The 19,979-nt window shown below is 44.4% G+C and overlaps 1 protein-coding gene across 4 annotated transcripts in view; it reads right to left on the bottom strand.

Annotated features, from left to right (window-relative positions):
- Positions 1–19,979, bottom strand: part of KLHL4 (kelch like family member 4) — an 89,126-nt gene that overhangs the window by 39,119 nt on the left and 30,028 nt on the right. For 2 of the 4 annotated variants that reach the window (XM_006121432.4, XM_014572705.3), the window contains exons 2-4: positions 10,618–10,791; positions 10,009–10,145; positions 4,720–4,916 (exon numbers count right to left, since the gene is read on the bottom strand). In XM_006121432.4, the coding sequence (XP_006121494.1) occupies positions 4,720–4,916; positions 10,009–10,145; positions 10,618–10,791 (508 nt within the window). Of the gene's footprint in view, positions 1–4,719; positions 4,917–10,008; positions 10,146–10,617; positions 10,792–15,445; positions 16,084–16,960; positions 17,075–19,979 lie in introns of those variants that run through there. The other 2 variants (XM_014572706.3, XM_075940742.1) reach the window with 2 other exon arrangements.

Consider the following 19,979-nt stretch of genomic DNA (forward strand, 5'->3'; position numbering starts at 1 on the left):
TTTTTCTTATGAAGATCATGACTTTTTTATAGTTCTAAAAATTCAGGTCTATCCCAGACTGCAAATATGAGAGGTTCAAAAACAATAAGGGAGAGACTCATATCTCAGAACAATTGCTTCAGCCTGGGAAACAATAGCCTTTGAATTTTCTTTAAAAAAAACAGTGTAAACTGGGTACATGCTGATTCTTTTTTTGCCCTGGAATTTAAATATGACATCTGTATTGGCTGCCTTAATTTGCATCCATGAAGACTTTGAATTTAAGGTGCTTCAGTCCCCGCCCCTATACCCTCTCTAACCCAATGCCCCACCTCTCCCCCAGAGCCAGGCACCTTCAGCTCCCTGCCCTCCCCAAACTCCCACCCCTCTTCCAGAGCCAGGTACCCCCCTCCTTGCTCTAACTTAATGCCTGCGTCTCACTGGAGCGACTGCCACTGTCACATGCTTCCCCATCAAGGTGCTGGGTGCATGCACTGAGCGGCCAGCCATGAGCAGTCTGGGCATGCAGCTCAGAACTAGCAAGAGCCGGATTTCTTTGAGCAAAGAGCCACATGCGACTCGAGAGCCGTGGGTTGGCCATCCCTGAGCTAGAAAAACTATGTTGTTTCTGCCTTAGCACACTAACAGCTAGCAGGTTCAATGGTCCTCCTTTAACACCTCAGCACAGGGAAGGAAAGGCAGCTTGGTGAATTGGCAATTTTAGGGGAGCATCCTCTGAAGTGAATTTAGAAAATTTTAGATGAGAGAGATGGAAATGAAAAGGTACCCAGGGAAAAGCTCATTTGTCAGTGTCAAAAACCTAAGACCCTGGAAATCTCAGACTAGACTGGCACTACAAAGCTAAGAGTCTAGTAAAGAATCTTGGGTGATCATATCTAAAAAAAGCAGAATTTACAAGCTTGTGATTTTTTTTTGTCTAACAATATTTCTTGTTAGACAGTGCCTCCCCTGCTTTGGAAATGGGGGAGAGGGGAAGAGGTGTTGTCAAGGCTTGCTAGGGTTACCAGATGGCTTTCAAAAAAATACCAGACACACATGATCTTGGAACAGGGGGCAGGGGGACCAGCTGGGAGGGGAGTGGGGCTAGCCGGGAGAGGGTTGGGGGGCAGCAGGGCTGGCCAGGGAGGAACCGGCCAGCACAGAACGGGGCTGGCTGGTGGGGAACCTACCAGCGGGGAGCGGGGCTGACCTGGGCACATGCAGATCCCCAGGGTGCTGCCCGTCCCGCACATGGTCCTGGTGGTGTGCATGGGCGAGTCCGGCCCCGGAGATTCCATCCCACCTTGGTCCCACCCTCGTCCCCCTCCTCTCTACTGCATAGCTGCATACTGCCTGGCTGTTAGACATGCTCACACAGTACTTAACTACATACTGATACTCATGATAACAATAAAACTTACTAAATTAGAAAATACCGAACATTTATATATCCGGTATTTTCTCAATTTGTTTCCCGGACAGAAAGCTCAAATACTGGACTGTCCAGTTCAAAACTGGACACCTGGCAACCCTAAGGGGTGCTGGAAGAAGACAGTGGTGCTTTGGTGTGGGGAGGAACAAGGTCAGAAACTCATGCAAAAAAGATGGGTTATGCTCAGCTTTGCAGCACTGTCTCAACCCTTGGAAATGTATAGGCAGAAAGATTTGTAGGTGCAAGCCCTGGCATGGGAAACCCCTTACTCCACGCAGCAGGCAAAGTAGCACTCACACTTATCAGTTCTGGTTATATATTTCTGCCATAATATCTAAAATGTTTTTGGACTCAGGTTTGCAATTCTTACTCAGGTAAAATTTACCATAGACTGCAAGAATTGGCCATGAATCTTGGTGTCCTAAAATCTTTCATACAAAAGAATATTTTTATTTTTCCAAAAAATATGACTTCACAATGTCTATTTACAAGTCAATATTAAGGAAAGACATTAAAGCAATACTATGTTGTGCAAACATAGCCAAAGAAAAATGCAAATTGCTATGTATGCGTGCATAGAATGGATGTACTTGAACTATAAATTAATATCTACTGTTAAATAAAGTTGTATTTCATATTTGAAAATATAATGCAACTTGGAGCAAGGAGATGAAGATATTTTCAGCATTGACAATATCATGCATATTGCTTATACATACAGTATGTTATAGGCGTTATCATAGTAACATTAGAGACTTTAGTCTTATCAAACTTAAAAAAAAAGTAATTGTATTTAAATAGATATAAAAACAACAGTATTGAGGATTTAAAGAAAACATTCACTTTGTTCCTTAATGCTCATCCGGCTTTAATTTTGTGACAGTCCAGGGAACAGGAAGACAAGTTCACTTTTAGTTACAAAAATAGTACAAGCTGTTTATCAGACTAGGCGTCATCTGCATGACAAAGATACCAGGCAGGGTACTGTTAAAAGTTCATATCAATAACTAAAGTAACTGAATAAAAGTTTTCAGGTTTGGTTTTGTGTTCAGAGGTTCAGATTTTGGTTTGATTTTTGAATCTATTTACAGTTATCTCATATTGAAAGCAAACTCACTCCTTGCCATAAGCTTTTATAAATAGCTCCTTTAATTAGGATATTTTCAAATGTTTGAACTGGAGATGGGCCAAAATCGGTTCCTTTTATTCTGTCTCCTCCCCTGACGTTCAGGCTGTGTACAGTGTTACCTAATTTCCTCAATTATTATTGTAAGATTGAGTTCAATTGACTTAAAACAAATGTTCTTGAATTAGTCCTAAACTGATTTTTAATGTATTCCTTTCTTGCCCTTAAGTGTAACCCTCACCAGATAGATTTGAATCTGGGACTTTTGGAGCTTATCACAGGAGCTGCTATAGCTTGAGCTATAAAGCCAGCTGGCGCTCACTTTAGGCTGTAGAGCTCCTCTAAATGCCACTACATGGGACAGCAAGCTGCACGGATTAGATACTTCCCCTAGCTAAGGAAGCACATCCAGAGCTTCATAGACCCAGTTGAGACCTGGAACAAGCCCCCACTTGCAACCACCACCAGATAGATTTGAAACTAGGACCTGTGGAGCTATTATAGCTTAAGCTGTAGGGGAGGGGTGGCAAACCCGCAGCTCTCGAGCCGCATATGGCTCTTTGCGTCAAGAAATGCTGCTCTTGCTTGTTCTGAGCTGTGTGCCCAGACTGCTTGTGGATGGCCGCCCTGCACACATGCCCCAGTGCCTGAAGGGAGCAGTCTCCTGCACTCACACTAACTTAAACTCTTGTGAAGAGCACGTGGAACCTTTTTTCCTCATTTCAGAAGCTCTATACTTCCCACCATAAACTGGTAGCTTCCGAGCAGCATATTGCAGATGCTACCAGGCTGACCTGTTTGGCATCAGAAAGGTATTTTTTCTTCCCATAAGGACCAAATTCGTGTAGGCCTAGTAAGTATTTTGTCTTCTTCAGAGCATCTTGGAGGAGTTAAATAAGAATACTTAGTGGTAGTACTTGGTAGGGATGTACATTTGTCACAACTTTGTAACCTGTTTCCTTCTTTTAAAGGAAAAAAACAGCTCACAGAAATACTAATGTAAAAAAGACATTTTGCTGGTGTGCCTTGTGTTCCTGGAACAGGGGCAGACCTTGTGGACTTCTATGATTCTATGATTTGAGGGCTGAGGTCCCTCCTTTAGTACTCTTTGTCCCCTTCACAGGGAAATGGGTGCAGTGATAGGATTCTGAAGACTGAGCTGAGTCCCTGGGATAGGCTAAAAAAATCCTGTCTATGGGTTATGAGTTTCAGAGGGGTTATATTGTGGGAGCCCAGTAGCCCTGCAATGAAACCACTTAAAATGTCTGGTATGTGAGAGTATAGTTTTGAGGAAGGGTAATGTCCCTCTGCAGTGATAAGTTTAATAAAGTTGTAGCCTGTCATTTAAAATGTATCAGAGTTTGTCCTTAATTGCCACCATGTCCAAATTAACTTACTTTAGCATGCAAAAGCATTCTGCCTCTGGAACTAAATGCTGCTACTAAATGTAATGGTCTCGTGTTCATATTTTGAGAATAAAATTGCAATTTGTTTCCTCGGTGTATTTTCTTTTATATTAATTATGCTGTAATTGCCACTTTTTGTATTTTTTTAAAATCTCATATACTTTATTTCATCTTTCTTTCTGTTTGCTTACACCTTGAAAGCTGTTTTGGACTTTTCTTTGCACTACTGTAAGTCAGAGATGAACTGTGGTATTTCCTTGACATCAGCTTGTCCAGAATCCAGTTCACTTTTCAAAGGACATCATATGCAATCTGTATTGTATCTTCTTCAAATATAAAAATGATGTCTGTCCATATTTTTTCTTTTTAATACCAGTAATTACATAAGTCAAAACTATAAACCATAAAACCAAATGTGTCTTATTGTTTTTATCAGTTCCAATTTCATCCCAATAATTACCCCTTTACCTTTCCTTTTGAGGATGGTTTGTGGCACATATTTCACGTTAGGCATTGTGCAGGATACACCTGCACTGGTAGCTCCTGGAAGCACAGTAACTTTGTAAGGCTCAGTATTTCTTGATCTCAAATGGTGACTACAACCTCTACATCAGTCTGTGAGATTGCAGTATCCATAATCCTCTGCACTCAACTAGTTCTGCTCCATTAGCTCCTTGCTGCCTTTCCATCACACAATTGATTTTTCAGGATCCAATTTAGTATTAGTGCCTGCTTTTCATACTGTCATTTCAAAACTGTTGGTTTATTAATCTTACCATAGTGAATGTATGTGCCATCCTCAGAAGTTCCGTGCAACCCTGCGCATCTCCAAAGGATCGAATCCCTAAGCAGTTTGAAGGATGGAGCTGCTTCATGAGAAAGTTGCAACATACTTCAATGACTTGAGACAGTTGGAGAAGACAAGCTGCAGCCAGCAAACTTTCTATAGTATCTTCCTTTAACTCTAAAACACCTGTGTGGTTTAGATGAAGAAAATTATATATTAATTGGTTTGCCATTCATTTTCCTTGTACCTAAAGCTGCATTTACACTATGAGAAATGGGAGTGATTCCCAGCTCCCGTATGCATACTTGTACTAGCTTTTAACTGAGCTAGAACACTAAAAATAGCATTGTTGTAGTAGCACAGATAGCAGCATGGGCATGCCATCCCGAGTGTATACCCACAGTGTTCAGAAGGTTTTGTATGTAGGCCAACTAGCCTATACCAGCACTACCTGCTGCTATGACTACGCTACTCTTTTTAGCTTGCTAGCTCAGATGAGAGCTAGCATAAGTATGTATATGCATGCTGGGATTCACAGCTGTAACTCATAGAATAGATATCCCTTATGTATCTATTTGCATTCCCTCCCTCCCCCATGAGTTATTGAGAAAAATCTGTGGAAAAACTGGTCAAGCTTTCAGGTTGAATCACTGGCCCTCAGTAGCCACTAGTTTAGGTTGCAACTGAGCCTTCTGATGTCCTATACAACTTGTGTGTTTTTGTCAATGACCAAAGTTTATCTACTTGTCAACCTTTACTACACTAATTTCTGATACACTTCTCAGAATGCTAATTCTGAGTCAAGATATGGATTTTTTTTGGTCACATCATTCTGACATTGGGTCAGTACTGTATCTGTTTAAAGGGTATCTGTTTAAAGAGGAAACAAGGGATTAGGATGGGGAGTCTCTGCAGGGAAAACCTAGAAACAGCCAGCTTGGGAAGAAAGCTAATGTTGAGATTCATAGCATCTTGTTTGAGTTACCCACTAACAGAAAACCTAGAAAACTGGTAATTTTGAACTAGGTTGGTAGACTGTCTAATGAAAGATAGTATTGAGACGTTTATTTTATGCTTATATGTTATGCATTCATTTTCAAATAAATTACTATATTTCTATGTTAATATAAATTCTAATGTTAATTATTAATTAAAGCGTTCCTATATCTGACTTTTAAAAAGTTGGAATAAATTTAATTTATATTAATCAAATTTTCTTTTTATTGTACCAACCACATAATTGCACTAATTCATTTCCTTGAATCATGCTTATTAATTTTGTTCCATAATATCAATATAATTAGAATATTAATGTAAAATCTGCATTTCAGGTTGTGCTTTTCTCATTTGACAATGATCTCTTTACATAAGACCTAATATTTCTATGGGTGCTTAGAGAATCAAACTGAGAGATGCAAGGTGAGTGTGGCATTAGCAGGGCTGTGTTGAGAGGTGGTGGAATAAGTATCCAAGTGCCTGTCTGTCTGACCATTTGTTTGACCTTGTTGCAGGGATTGTTTGATTGTGTGTTTGTCTGCTTGAAAAGTGTAAATTGGGAGTGCTTTGTTCAAGGTGGACCTTGAAGAGATGATTGGATTGGAGGCAAGTCTTTGAGCTCGGGAATCTTCTTGAAGTCAGCAGCTTTATAAAAAAGCAGCCAGAGCAAACAAAGTAGCAGCAAACAGAGGGGCTACGTTTAGACTCGCATGATTTTCCGGAAATGCTTTTAACAGAAAAGTTTTCCGTTAAAAGCATTTTCGGAACAGAGCGTCTAGATTGGCACGGACGCTTTTCCTCAAAAGCTCTTTTTGCGGAAAAGCGTCCGTGACCAATCTAGATGTGCTTTTGTGCAAAAAAGCCCCGATTGCCATTTTTGCAATCAGGGCTTTTTTGCGCAAAACAAATCTGAGCTGTCTACACTGGCCCTTTTGTGCAAAAGTTTTGCTCAAAAGGACTTTTGCCTGAACGGGAGAAGCATAGTATTTCCGCAAGAAGCACTGATTTCTTACAGTAGGAAGTCAGTGCTTTTGTGGAAATTCAAGCGGCCAGTGTAGACAGCTAGCAAGTTTTTCCAGAAAAGCAGCTGATTTTCCGGAAAAACTGGCCAGTCTAGACACAGCCAGGCAGTTTGCTTGGGAGTTTGCCTTAGGGAAGCCCCACAGAGGTTGGAGGGGTTGTTTGTTTTTTCTTGCTTTTTCTTTCTCTTCTCCCCTTCAGACTTCAGGGCACAATAAATACAACAGCTAAGGAGTCTCTCAGAAGGAATACAATATGGATAATGAGGGATCAGCTGTTGCGATCTGCACATGTTTGTCCTCCTTCCAGAGCATAATCTTTGTCTTTACAAAATGCAAGCTGGTCTCCATATTGGAAGAGAAGGTTAAAGGACTAGAAACCCAAGTATCAACCCTGCATTCCGTAAGAGAAAATGAAGTCAGCATTTGATACTGTGGGTACAGCATGCTGAAGGGCCAGAGAGGGTAATGCAGAACAGAGAAGAAAATTAGCAACATGTGACCTCCAGGAGAAGAACGACAACTCAGGTATCCTCTCTCCAGATAGATATAAGTAACCATTTTCAGGCTCTTTGCACAGGTACTACAGTGGAGAATGCTTTGGAAGAGACCTCTGATGGAAGGGATAAGAAGGAGGCCCCATCGACCAGAAGACACGAATGCATAGTGCTAGAGATGGGGGATCCAGGACTACCACTCTCAAGAGAAGGAGATGGGTGGTCATGATCAGGGACTCCCTCCTAAGGGGGACGGCATCATCCATTTGCCATCCAGACCACAGTTGGGGAAGTCCATGTCGGCAAACCCGGCGATGATGGGATCCATGTCACCAAGATTGATGACCCTGTACAGCAGGACAGTGTTGATGGCCTGCACTACCTGTAGAGGGATACAAACAAACAGAGAATCACAGGAGTGCGAGAAACCTTGGGAGGTCCCCAAGCCCACCCCTCTCTTTCCCTCCCCCTCCACAAATACCAGGAACAACCCCCTACATGACCCATCCCTCAGCAGGGCTGTGTGAGGGACTGAAAAACTGCCCGGGGAAGGAGGCTTCCCTCTCTCCCACCCCTTTTCCTAGCAGTTCACCCCCCCTGCTGGGACTTTAGCCTGGAAAAACCATACCTGCACGACGAGGGCCACGATGATTGACTTCCCCATGCGGAACTGGTTGCCAATGGATCTCTATCTGTCCTTCATCATGAGCTTCCACACAGCGATGGCAACCTGCTTCTTCAGCTCCAGAAAAGTCTCCTTCTGCATGCAGAAATTCTGGAGCCACTGCTGGTCATCCCATCACTCCATGATGAGCTGGTCCTACCGGTCGGAATAGGTATGCAGCCGCCAGAAGCGGTGGTGTACAGTGGGGTGCATCTAGAAGAGCTATGCTTTCAGAGAGATGGTAAGGATCTCCTCTATCAGATTAGGGTTGTGTTCCTGCAGGGCCAGGAGGGCATCCTGCAAAAACTGCTGCAGAAACTGCAGCACAACTAATGAGGGCCATCGACTTCTCAGAGGTGGCTGTGGCTGCATGGCTGGATAGCAGAGGTGTCCACAAAGGCTACCACAGCAGTCAGAGCAAAGGCTTTGCTGTCACTCAAGGAGGTAGACAAAGGTGAAGAACCCAAGAAAAGGCTGTACAGGGGGGTCCCTTTAAGCACAAGCCTCAGGCATAGTTCCTAGAAGTAACTGAGGCCTGATGCCCTGCCTGAAGTGATTCCGGGTGGTCTTCAGTACGACTTAGTGTATCCAATCAATGTGGATGCTCTATTTTGAAATATCATTATCATGATCATCATCAACAACAACAACAACAACAACAATGTGCTCAACGCCGTTGGCGTCCGATGCCTCCCTCAATATTCCCTTCCATCTTTCCCTGTCCAATGCGGAGTGGCTTCATTTCTGTAGACTACCTCCACACCAACCTACTATATCATCTACCCATTCTCTGTGGGGTCTGCCTCTCTTATTCAGAACATCCATTATGCTGAATACCAGGGTCTTAACTTTTCGCTGATTGTTCATTCTGCAGATATGCCCGAATAGCTGTAACTTTCGTTGTATAGCCTTCTGCAGTAGGTTCTCTTTTGTGCTGCCATATTCTGGAAGACTGAGAGAGAAGCTTTTGAGTTATGCAGAGCTCTTCTTAACCTGTAGAAGCTTCTCTCTTTCACCATCAGATGTTGGTCCAAGAATAGAATAAGCTATCTGTCATGTATGATGTGGAGTTATCTATCTATCTATCTATCTATCTATCTATCTATCTATCTATCTATCTATCTATCTATCTATCTATCTATCTATCTATCTATCTATCTATCTATCTATCTATCTATCTGTCAGAAGTGGAATTGAATCAGTTGTCAGAAGTTGCCGCAGATGGAGATGCTGATGCAGACGCAGGGAAGGAGGGAAAGAATACAGCAAGGCAGTCTGCTTCTCCCAGCTGAGATGGAGGGCAGTGGACTGAATGAAACTTGCCACAAAGAGGTTCACTTCCTGAGTTGTTGAATCACACTGTTCCACCCTTCAGAGAGATGGATGAAGCTAGAACTTTCATGTTAGGGGACACAAAAGGGTCTAAAGCATAGCTTACTCTGTAACTTTGAGATTTTTTTTCACAATAAGAGCAAGGTTGTTGTGGGGTATTTTTATTTTTTCAACATATTTCATGAATAAAATACTTCACATATATATTTTCCCATCTGATGTATGCACCTAAACCAGGGGTGGGCAATAATTTTTTGCCGGGGGCCACTACAGAAATTTTTTGTGTGGCCCCCGGGCTGCACATGAAGGGGTGGAGCATTGAACAGAAAGGGCGGGGCCAAGATATTTATAGGTTCCCCACCCCCAGACAATGATTGCCCATGCCTCTGGCATGGGAGGAGACTTTCCTCACTCCCCTGCCCCTATGCCAATTACAGCCTGGGAGCAGGGGAGCATGTGAAGCCTCCTCCGCTCTCCCCAAACCCCACCCTGCGAGCAGCGCACAGTGCTTCAAAGCACCACATGCTCCTGGCAGGGTGGGAGGAGGCTTTGCGTGCTCCCCCGCCCTCATGCCCTAATTGGCATGGGGGGCAGGGGAGCAGCAGGGCCTCCATAGGCCGGATCCACCTGCTTGGAGGGCTGGATCTGGCCCGTGGAGGCCCTTTTGCCCACCCATGACCTAAACACTAGTATAAAATGGATGACGTGGAATATGTTTGTACATTGGATAGTGTTCACTTTTCTTTACAGAACTGGAAAATAGGAATTACCTGTATAGGCATAATGAACCAAAGCTTTCAGTGCTTCTGGGTCCACTCCTTCCATTTTGATCTCCTCTTCTTTTGCTTCACGCACATCATTAGTAAACATTGCAGCAAAATAATCAGACACGGCACTAAGAACCAATCTTGAAACAGAAATAGTTTAGGGAATCTAAATTAGTTCATAATCTCAATAAGAAGCAAAAATTCAGCCCATTATTATACAATTCATTTGTATGTGTAGTGGAAACATATCTTCTGCCTAATACTTAATTGATACAGTGGTGAGCAGTGAAGTTAAAATGGTAATTAATTATTAAGTTAAAAGGGTAATTAAGTAATTAGTATTTAATTTTCTTTCAGGGGGCCTTTGTGCTTTTTTATTCATCTCTTTATACTTTGACTGTAATAAAATAGAAAAACTTGTTCATAGTTGAATTTCTTTCCATTCATAATAATGAATTTGAAGCTATGATCAGATCATTTCACTGTCTTCTGCTGATGTGCTAATATTGTAATCATTCGTTCAGAACAAATCAGGGACAGAGAACTCATATTATCTGAACTCTTAGAACTGTCAGACTATAAAAGCTTCTTAAACAATAAGAAAAATTCCACCTGTGAGCTGGAATCTTGTGATTTCCAGCAATGAGAAGAACATCACACAGCTGCTTCTGCTGGAGATAGTTCTCCATCTTACGGAATGTCTGCTCTGCATGATTTATAGATTGGAAATATTCATCTGAACCGTTGGTGTTCATTCCCGTGGGTGAACAGCTAGCTATCGATATCCTGTTAAAGAAAGAGGAAAATAAGGCTACTATAGTATTATCAAACCTGAGAATGCTTATCCCTTCACCTTTCACTGAGCTATGAAAAAAATCAGTATAATAGAAAGTATTTCAATATAGTAATCTGCTGAGAGTGGAGCTAAAGTGTCATTTCCAGTTGTTTCAAATATACGTCAGCTCTTTTATAAACTGGTATCTTAAAACTTATTGTAATTATAATAAATGTTTCCTAGGAGAGAAAAACAAAATAAAAGGAGAAAGCATTCATATCTGGCAAACAAATAGTTTTAAGAATATATTGCACTATTTTAATGAGTTCTGTGAAGTCAAGTAAAAGATTCCAGATTTGAGTAAAATGATATGATTCAGGGATGGGTTGGGTTGAGTTTTTTTCCCATTAGACACTACTCCCTTCTCATTCCAATCCTTATTTTCAATTATTTTAAAATGTTTTTGCTCAGCAGATGTGTGTTTAGGTAACTGTCATAAGTATGTCTATCAATTTATTAATATGAATGATATACTGATATTTAAAACACTTGATTTTAGAACCATTCCCTGTGAATCTGCAAAGTCTGGTAATTTCTATCCAGAGCAGTTCCATGGGCATCAGTTAGGGTATGTCTAGACTACAGGGTTTTGTCGACAGAAGTTTTGTCGATAGATACTGTCGACAAAGCTTCTGTTGACAAAGAGCGTCTAGACTACATCCAGTTCTGTCGACAAAGCAAGCCACTTTGTCAACATAACAGTGTGGATGCAAAGGACAGTGTAGATGCAATAATGCCTTCTATCGACAGAACTCTGTCAACAAAAGGCGTTATTCCTCGTAGAATGAAGTTTACATACGTCAACAAAACTACTGAGTCTTGTCGACATTATGTCGACATAACTCAAAGGCACTGTGGATGCAGGTATAGTTTTGTCGACAAAACCCTGTAGTCTAGACACACCCTTAGAGAACTATTTGTGCTAGCAAGCATATACATGGGTAGAATCAAAGCTTTCATTTAAAAGAAATGCCTCACTTTTAGGGTACGTCCAGACTACATGGCTTCATAGACGGAGCCATGTAAAATAGTTTACTCGGCATAGTCAAAGAAGCAGGGATTTAAATAATCCCCGCTTCATTAAAATAAAAATGGCTGCCACGCTGTGCCGACGATCAGCTGATCCGGCACAGCATGGCAGTCTAGATGCGGCGCAGTCGACAAGGGAAGCCTTTGTCGACTGCTCCGGTATGCCTCGTGAATTATTTAATTATTTAAATCCCCGCTTCTTTGACTATGCCGAGTAAATTATTTTACATGGCTCCATCAAGGGAGCCATGTAGTCTAGACATACCCTTACTGTTTTGAATGTAGTCTTCATAACATGACATTTTAGTCCTGAAGTGTTGTTGCTATTGTGTGTGCACATTAGGCCAGGTTTGTGGTAGAAGAGATTTGCAAGTATGTTTATACTAGCATACCCTTTTAGTATACATGCACCTTATGTAGCCAAGAGTTCTGTTACTGATACAGCATTTACCAGTTTTTCTCATTACACTTAGAAAAGCTAGTAGAGCTGCACCTACATCAGTGATTTCACCTGTATAGATGTTCAAAAATTACATCCCTCACTGACATTGCTATCCTGGAAAAGTTTTCTAATGCCACTTTAATTTATTAAGCTTTGTTCACATGTTGGCACTATCCCTATATTGTATAAAACCGGTTCACTTCGAGCAGTGTACACTTAAAATGCTTTAGCAGCTACTCTGCTGTAGTGCTTTAATGAAGATGCTCTAAACTAGTGGGAAAGAAGTCTCTAGTGGGCATAATTAATCCACCTGCCCAAAAAGCAGCTATGTCAGTGGGGGACATTTTCCCATTAACATAGTACTATCTACCTGGTGGGTTAGGTCAATATAACTGTCACCTGGGGGTATGGATTTATCATATCATTAAGCAACTATAATTATACTGACATGGATCTGTAGTGTAAACTTGTTGGGAGGAGAGAAAGCACCCTGCTGAGTGAGACCCAGGGCCCTGAGTTCCTCAGCCCTAGACCTCATTCTCTCACCCCCACATCCTCAGCCCCCCACCCTCCTCAACATCCCACCCGGACTCCTGAACCCTCTCCCATCAGCTCCCTTCCCTGAAGGACCTGTATAATGCCAAGTAAGTCTTTTAAAATTCCCTAAATGGTGCTCCCTACACCCAAGCAGTGCATCCCTTGTCTCCAGTGTAGTGTCCCACTCCCTCCATATTGTCAGAAGTTCTCAACACCTCAGGCTACGTCTACACAGCTTCCCTCTTCTGCAGAAGCCTATGCAGATGAAGCATGGATTAGCATATTGCCATGCTTCATTTGCATAATTAATTAGGAGCCATTTTTGCGCAAAAAACCCCTCTTCCACAAGAGCTGTTCTTTATTTTTTCAGGAAGAATGGCTCTTGCGCAAGAGGGGGGTTTTGCGCAAGAAGGGGCTGTGTAGATGGCACCTTTTGCACAAAAACATCTTGTGCACAAACGGCTCCTAATTAATTATGCAAATTAAGCATGGCAATATGCTAATCCATGCTTCATTTGCATAGGCTTTTGCGGAAGAGGGAAACAGTGTGGACATAGCTTCAGTGAGAGATTCCAGTAATAGATTCCTGGCAGCTCCCTGGTGCTGGAATATTTTTCTGATGCCTCTTCCTGGCCGGAGCCTTTCACTACCAGTATAGCTATGTGCTGCTTATGGACACAGTTTGCTTTTCACCATAGCATGTAGCTACATTTACCACACACAACACAGCCAATGTAAACAAGGCCTGAGCTCTTGAGTACGTCTAGACTACATCCCTCTTTCAACAGAGGGATGTAAATTAGGCACTTCGAAATTGCAAATGAAGACAGGATTTGAATTTCTCGTGCTTCATTTGCATAATCATGTCATGGCGCTCTTTTGAAAAAGAGCTATTTTGAAAGTAAAAATGCAGTCTAGATGCGGTTCTTTTGAAAAGGGAAGGCTTTTTTGAAAGATCCTGTTAATCTATTGAAAGCGGGATGTAGTCTAGACACACCCCTTCTCTCACTTGGCAGAAAAAATAAAAAATGTATTCTGCTTGGCTATGATTAGGAGAAAGCACTTCTGACTCAATTTGCCAATGTAGGCAAGTGAGAAGCATCACAAATGTTATGGGCCTACAGCTGGAGGATGGCAAGGAGGCAAATGAGTATGCATCCTCAAATGATCAGTCTCTGAGCAGTTGCCAGACGCTAATTTTTAAATAAAATTAGAAACAAATATTTCTTCTTTTTAATCACAGCTGTGTAGAAGTTAATATACAAATGCATATACAAGCTATTTGGGTCATTTTTATAATGTATAAATCAATATTTATACTTTCCCTGTCCTCCAGAGATCTAAACAGACTTGCACACAGTATAGCAAAATCAAACATCAGAGATAGAATCGGACCAGGCAATAGGCTAATACTAGTCCCCCAGGCTACATCTACCCTGCACAATTATTTCGGAATAAGCTGTTATGGAAGAAACACTCCAAAATAGCTTATTTCAAAATAGCGTGTCTACACACCAAACGCCCATAGAAGTAGCACTATTTCAAAATAGAGCGGCCACACTCATTGGACACTGAATCACATTTAAGACCCCCTGGGAGCACTTCAGGCAGGGCATCAAGACAGCACTCTCTTCCCATGGCTGCTGTCTGAGACTATTTGAGGCTCATGCTTAAAGGGACCCCCCAGTATAGCCGTATCTCAGGTTTTTCTCTTTTGCCTACCTCCGGGTAGTTCGAACCAGGATGGCTAATGTAGGCAATCGAAGTTGCAAATGAAGCCCGGGATTTAAATATCCCGGGCTTCATTTGCATCTTGCCGGGCGCTGCCATTTTAAAATCCCCGTTAGTGCGGACTCCGTGCCTGCGGCTACACGCGGCACGGAGTAGGTAGTTCGAATTAGGCTTTCTAATTTGAACTACCATTACTCCTCGTTCCTCGTTCTACGAGGAGTAAAGGTTGTTCGAATTAGAAAGCCTAATTCGAACTACCTACTCCGTGCCACGTGTAGCGCGGGCACGGAGTCCACACCAATGGGGATTTAAAAATGGAAGCACCCGGCAAGATGCAAATGAAGCCCGGGATATTTAAATCCCGGGCTTCATTTGCAACTTCGATTGCCTACATTAGCCACCCAAGTTCGAACTAGGGTGGAAGTGTAGACATACCCTCATTGAGGGACAGCAAACCCATTCCTTTTCCTGCTCTGGTCACCCTTGCAGACACCTCAGCACTCTGCCTATGGAGCCAGAGCTACTTCTGGGCAATTGATGACTATTGCAGCTTGTTCTGCACCTCATGCAGCTGTTTCTGCAGGCTGCCTCCCAGACCCTGCAGGAACCCAACCCCCCTGCTCACCTTGGAGACCCTCATCAACTCTCTGTGGGAGTGGTTCATAATGCTGGATCCCACCTACCATCCCCTGTACACCGTACACTGCCACTTCTGGTGACTGGACACCAGTGCAGACTGTGGGGACCAACTCATTGTGGAGCTGTGGGACAACCAGCAGTGGCTCCAGAATTTCCGGATGAGGAAAGACACCTTTCTGGAGTTATGGGAGTAGATTGCCCCTGCCCTCAGGCGATGGAACACTCACATGTGACCTGCCATCCTCCTCCAGAAGCGGGTTGCCTTCTCTCTGTGGAAGTTCATCAGCTACCGATCCATTTGGAACCAGTTCAGTATGGGGAGGTGGACTATTGGGGTCTTGGTCCATCCCCCTATGGTGCTCTCGGTCTATTGTCCCAGGAAGGTGGTAGACTGCTGGAATGGGGGGTTGGTGGTGGAAGCTCCCTCCTAGGGAGGTTTTTCAATCCCGCCTTCACAAAGCCCTGCCAGGGGATGAGGTAAGTGGGGGGTTGCTCCTGCTGTGAGAGAGGAAGGAGGATCAGGGACCTTCCAAGGGCTCTGGCAACCTTGCGATTCCCTGTTTGTTTGTATCCTTGTACAGGTGGTCAGGGCCATCAACACCATCATGATGCTCATGGTCATCAACCTTGGTGATGTGAACACCATCATCGCCGGCTTTGCTAACATGAGCTTCCTCAACTGTGGGTGGACTGTTGATGGCACCCATATCCCCATCCAGGTTTCCAACCACTGGGCATCTGCGTACATAAACTGGAAGGGGTACTTTCCGATGGTCCTGCAGGCCATCATGGACCACCACTGCCAGTTCACAGACATCTACATTGGTTGGCTGGGAAAGGCATATGACACCCGCATCTTCCACAATTCCAGTGTGTTCCAGAAGTTGCATGCCAGCACTTTTCTCCGTCACCGCACCATCAGGGTCGGGGACATGGACATTCTGCTCTGTATTGTGGGGGACGCAGCCTACCCTCTGTAGCCCTGACTAATGAAGCCCTACAATGTCCACCTTGACCACTTCAAGGAATGCTACAGTGCCAGGCTCAGCAGGGCCCAAATGGTGGTGGAGAGTGCCTTCAGGCATCTGAAGGAAAGGTTCTGTTGTCTCCTCACCTGGCTGGACATTGGGAAGCAGAACATCCCATAAGTGATGACCATATGCTGTGTCCTTCACAATATTTGGGAGAAAAAGTGGGAGATGTTCCTCCCTGGGTGGGGGGCAGGGGCTGACCGGCTCAGCAGGGCCTTCAAGGTGCTGCACACGGCTGCCATCCAGCAGGCCCATCAAGAGACCATGTGCATCCAGGAGGCCTTGATGGAGAATTTCTCACAAGGACCCCAGTGGAACTCTCCCTTGGGCCTCTCCACTACGGGCCTGTACGTTGTCCCTCTGTGTCTTTCCTCTCACCCCTCTTCCTTCCTCCCTCTTTACCTCCTCCACTCCAGAGACAATAAGCCACACTTTTTGTTTTGAAAAAAAAATTATTTGCTTTTTTATTTAGGGTCAAAGTAACTAGGGAGAGACTGTGGAAAGAATCATGGATGGGGGAGAGGGAGGAGAGGCTTAAGACTGAAGCTGGGAGTGGTGCCTCACTCTGGTGATCCTACTGTCACAGGTGTGGGGGCCTCAGGGGAAGAACTGAGGGCAGGAGCAGGAGCAGGCAGCATGTTGTCAATCAGGGATTGAACTGCTGTGCACATAGTGCAGCCCTGGTCCAGCATCTCCCACCAGGTGTCTCACCGCAGCTGAATGTCTTTCTGTAGTCTCTAGTCCAGGGTCTGCTCCAGGGATTTGAGTGCTGTGAGGTGCTCCCACTGTGCTGGTTGGTCCCTCTGAGTCAGGAAGCTGCCATGGGTGGTGTCAACCGCCCTCCTCTCGCAGCTGGTCTGGCTGTGAAGAACAGAGAGACAGTCAGTCATCCCTGGAGACACTGTGCCTGAAGCCTAGACCTCATCTCCACCTGAAGTTGTCAGTTGAGACGAAGGCAACGTGTTTGGAGCAAGGCCACATGTGGCCTACCCAGTGGGCCCTTTCTTGCAAGGGCCCAGAAGTTCAAAGGGGGAGCCTCACTATCCCCACATCCAGGGACAAGCAGCATGTGAAGATGTTGGCCAGACAGGTTCCTGCAGATGGGAGGAGGTCATGGGGCAGCTGGGCTTCCCTCTGTGGGCTTCCACACACTGCCTCCAGTAGTGGTGGCATCCTGCAGGGAGAGAACTTGTATCCCTATCCACTGGGGGGAAGAGGCAGGGTGTCAGGGGGAGGTGTGTGTGAGTGGCAGAGGCTCCTGCACTTTGCCGTGCTGTCCCCAAGAGTGCAGGCATGCCCATGTGCCATATGCAGCACAGCTATGTGTATGTGTTTGGGTGTCTCCATGTCCGCCGCCTCCTTGTAGTTGTGGCTTGTGGAGGGAGGGTAGGGTGTCCCACCTCGGTGTCAGGAGTATGACAGGCCTCTTCAGACATCCTGTGGTACAAGGGTCCTCTGTTGCAGCCTCTTGGGGCTGTGTGCCCCGGACTGGCGGCGCTCCATGTGCACAGGCTGCTGCATGATCCCAAGGCTGCAAAGGCTGAGTGAGGAGCACACAGCTGCCCCTCCCCCCCTCCACCCTGTGTGTGTGCAGGGAATGTGATGGCACTCACCTGATGTAGCTTCCCCAGCCTCGGATGATGCCTGGGACAGGTCCAGAGCATGGGGTACCGGCTGCAGGGTCAGGAAGGTTATTATGTTGGCCTCGTCCGGCTCCTCCTCTTCCTCCTCTTCCTCCTTCTCTGCATATCTGCCCCTGGTGAGAGCGACGATGGGCATCTTGAGCCCTGAGTCCACTACCAAGGTGGGGGAAAGGGACTGCCCTGCCCCTTAGTATGCAGTGCAAGTCCTCATATTAGGGGTTTCTGTGGGTTTCTGCCCTGGAGTGGGACCTGAGCACCCAAGCCCTGAGATATGCCTGGAAGAGCTCCTTTACTTTCATTTGCACCTGCTCCTGGATGTGGATGTGCCCCTTGTTGGCCAGGCTGTCAGCCACATGGCCATAGATATTGACGTTCTGGCATCTGGTGCAGAGATCCTGAAGGTTGGTCTCGTCACCCCATATCTCAATAAGTTCCAGGATCTCTGCACCAGACCATTTCCAGGCAGGGTCCTGGGAGCTGGCAGACTGCTCCCTGGGAGCAGTGGAGGGCACGGTGGGAATAGCAGAGTCGCTCATTTTGAGCTAACTAGAAGTAGTGGCAGCTGCTGGGTGACCTAGGGCTGTCAGTGCCTGTTGTCTGACACCAGCCCTTTCCCCTAAGGCTTCAGCTTCAAGGGCTTCAAGGGCTCCAAGGGAAGTGAGGACTACAGAGTTTTGATGAGTGTAGACAGAGCCAGTCAGCAGGGCAGTCAAAAGGGCTGGAGGCCAATTATTTTCAAATAACTCCAACCACCCTATCTAAGCAGGTGCTATTATGAAATAGCTATTTCAGAAGAGTCATTCTTCCTCATGGAATGAGGTTTACCAATGCTGAAATAAGTCACTCATTATTTCGAAATTATTCAGAAATAATGGGCTAGCTGTGTAGACGCTCACATAGTTATTTCAGAATAATGGACATTATTCCAAAATAGCACTGCTGTGTAGATGTACCCTCACTGACTAGAAGAAAAAAAATGGAGAGGCTGCAGATAAAGTTGACACGGTTAAATACAGTGTATGTTGAAATGGCTCCACTCTGAGTCCATTTCTCACCCCTCAAAATAACTAAATTCCACTCTTGTAGGCTATTATACTTTTACATTATTCTGACCATTATTACTGAGTAAAGAACACTTCTGCTTTAACTAGAAGTGTTAACTCAAATTCCTTACTTGGTATTTAAGTTAAGTGTGATAAGTTCTTTTTTAAACCCTTGTGTCTTTAATGTTTTAGCACCTGCAAATGCACATACAGTGATGATTTTCCCACTGAATACATTTCTACTAAAGCATTCTACTAACATTTATGCTGACATAATGGTTGTATTGTTGAAGGAATTGACGTGTTTGCCATTTAACCACTTGTTTTATCCTTTACCTAAATGATAATTTGAGTATTATGTCAAATAACCATGTGAGCACAAAGATTTGTAAAGTATTAAAATATTATCTTTCCTGCCATCTCTGAAGCTACAGTGAGCTCTCAGGAATTCATATTATGTATTTTTCTGGCCAGTAGCTAGTAGTGTTCGTAGCATTATACATATGTGTACATTATCTATCTATATATTGTAGAGCATGTCTGTGTGTCTGTCTGCGAGTCCATTTGTTCAAGAACTCCTTCTAAATGGTGAGAGCTAGGGCCACCAAATTTGGTATGCAGCTTCCTCTTCTCCTAACTTAAAGCAAGCTCAGGATTTGGTTGTTCCAGAACAACTGAAAGGTCTGGGGAAAGGACAGTTTTCTATAACATGCAAAGGGAAGGGCACACTATGAGATGGCAGCCTGTGGCAAGTGCCGCCGGGCTGATGGCCGAGTGGTGTGATGTGCCTAGTGTGGGTACTCCGGGCACTCCATGCCAGGACTGCTTTGCAAGCGGGGAACCCCTGAGAACTGTCTGTCTGGGATGGGGGTTGGGACCCTTTAAGCACAGCCCTCGGCTAGCCTGAGACAGCATCTCCATGCTCTAAGTCCTCCTCTGATGCCCTGCCGGCACTGCTTCTGGCCATCCTTAAGCCCGGTTCAGGGTCCACTTAATGTGGACATGCTAGTTCGAATTAGCAAAACGCTAATTCGAACTAGTTTT

Source organism: Pelodiscus sinensis, chromosome 13 (assembly GCF_049634645.1).
Source record: "Pelodiscus sinensis isolate JC-2024 chromosome 13, ASM4963464v1, whole genome shotgun sequence".
NCBI lineage: Eukaryota > Metazoa > Chordata > Testudines > Trionychidae > Pelodiscus > Pelodiscus sinensis.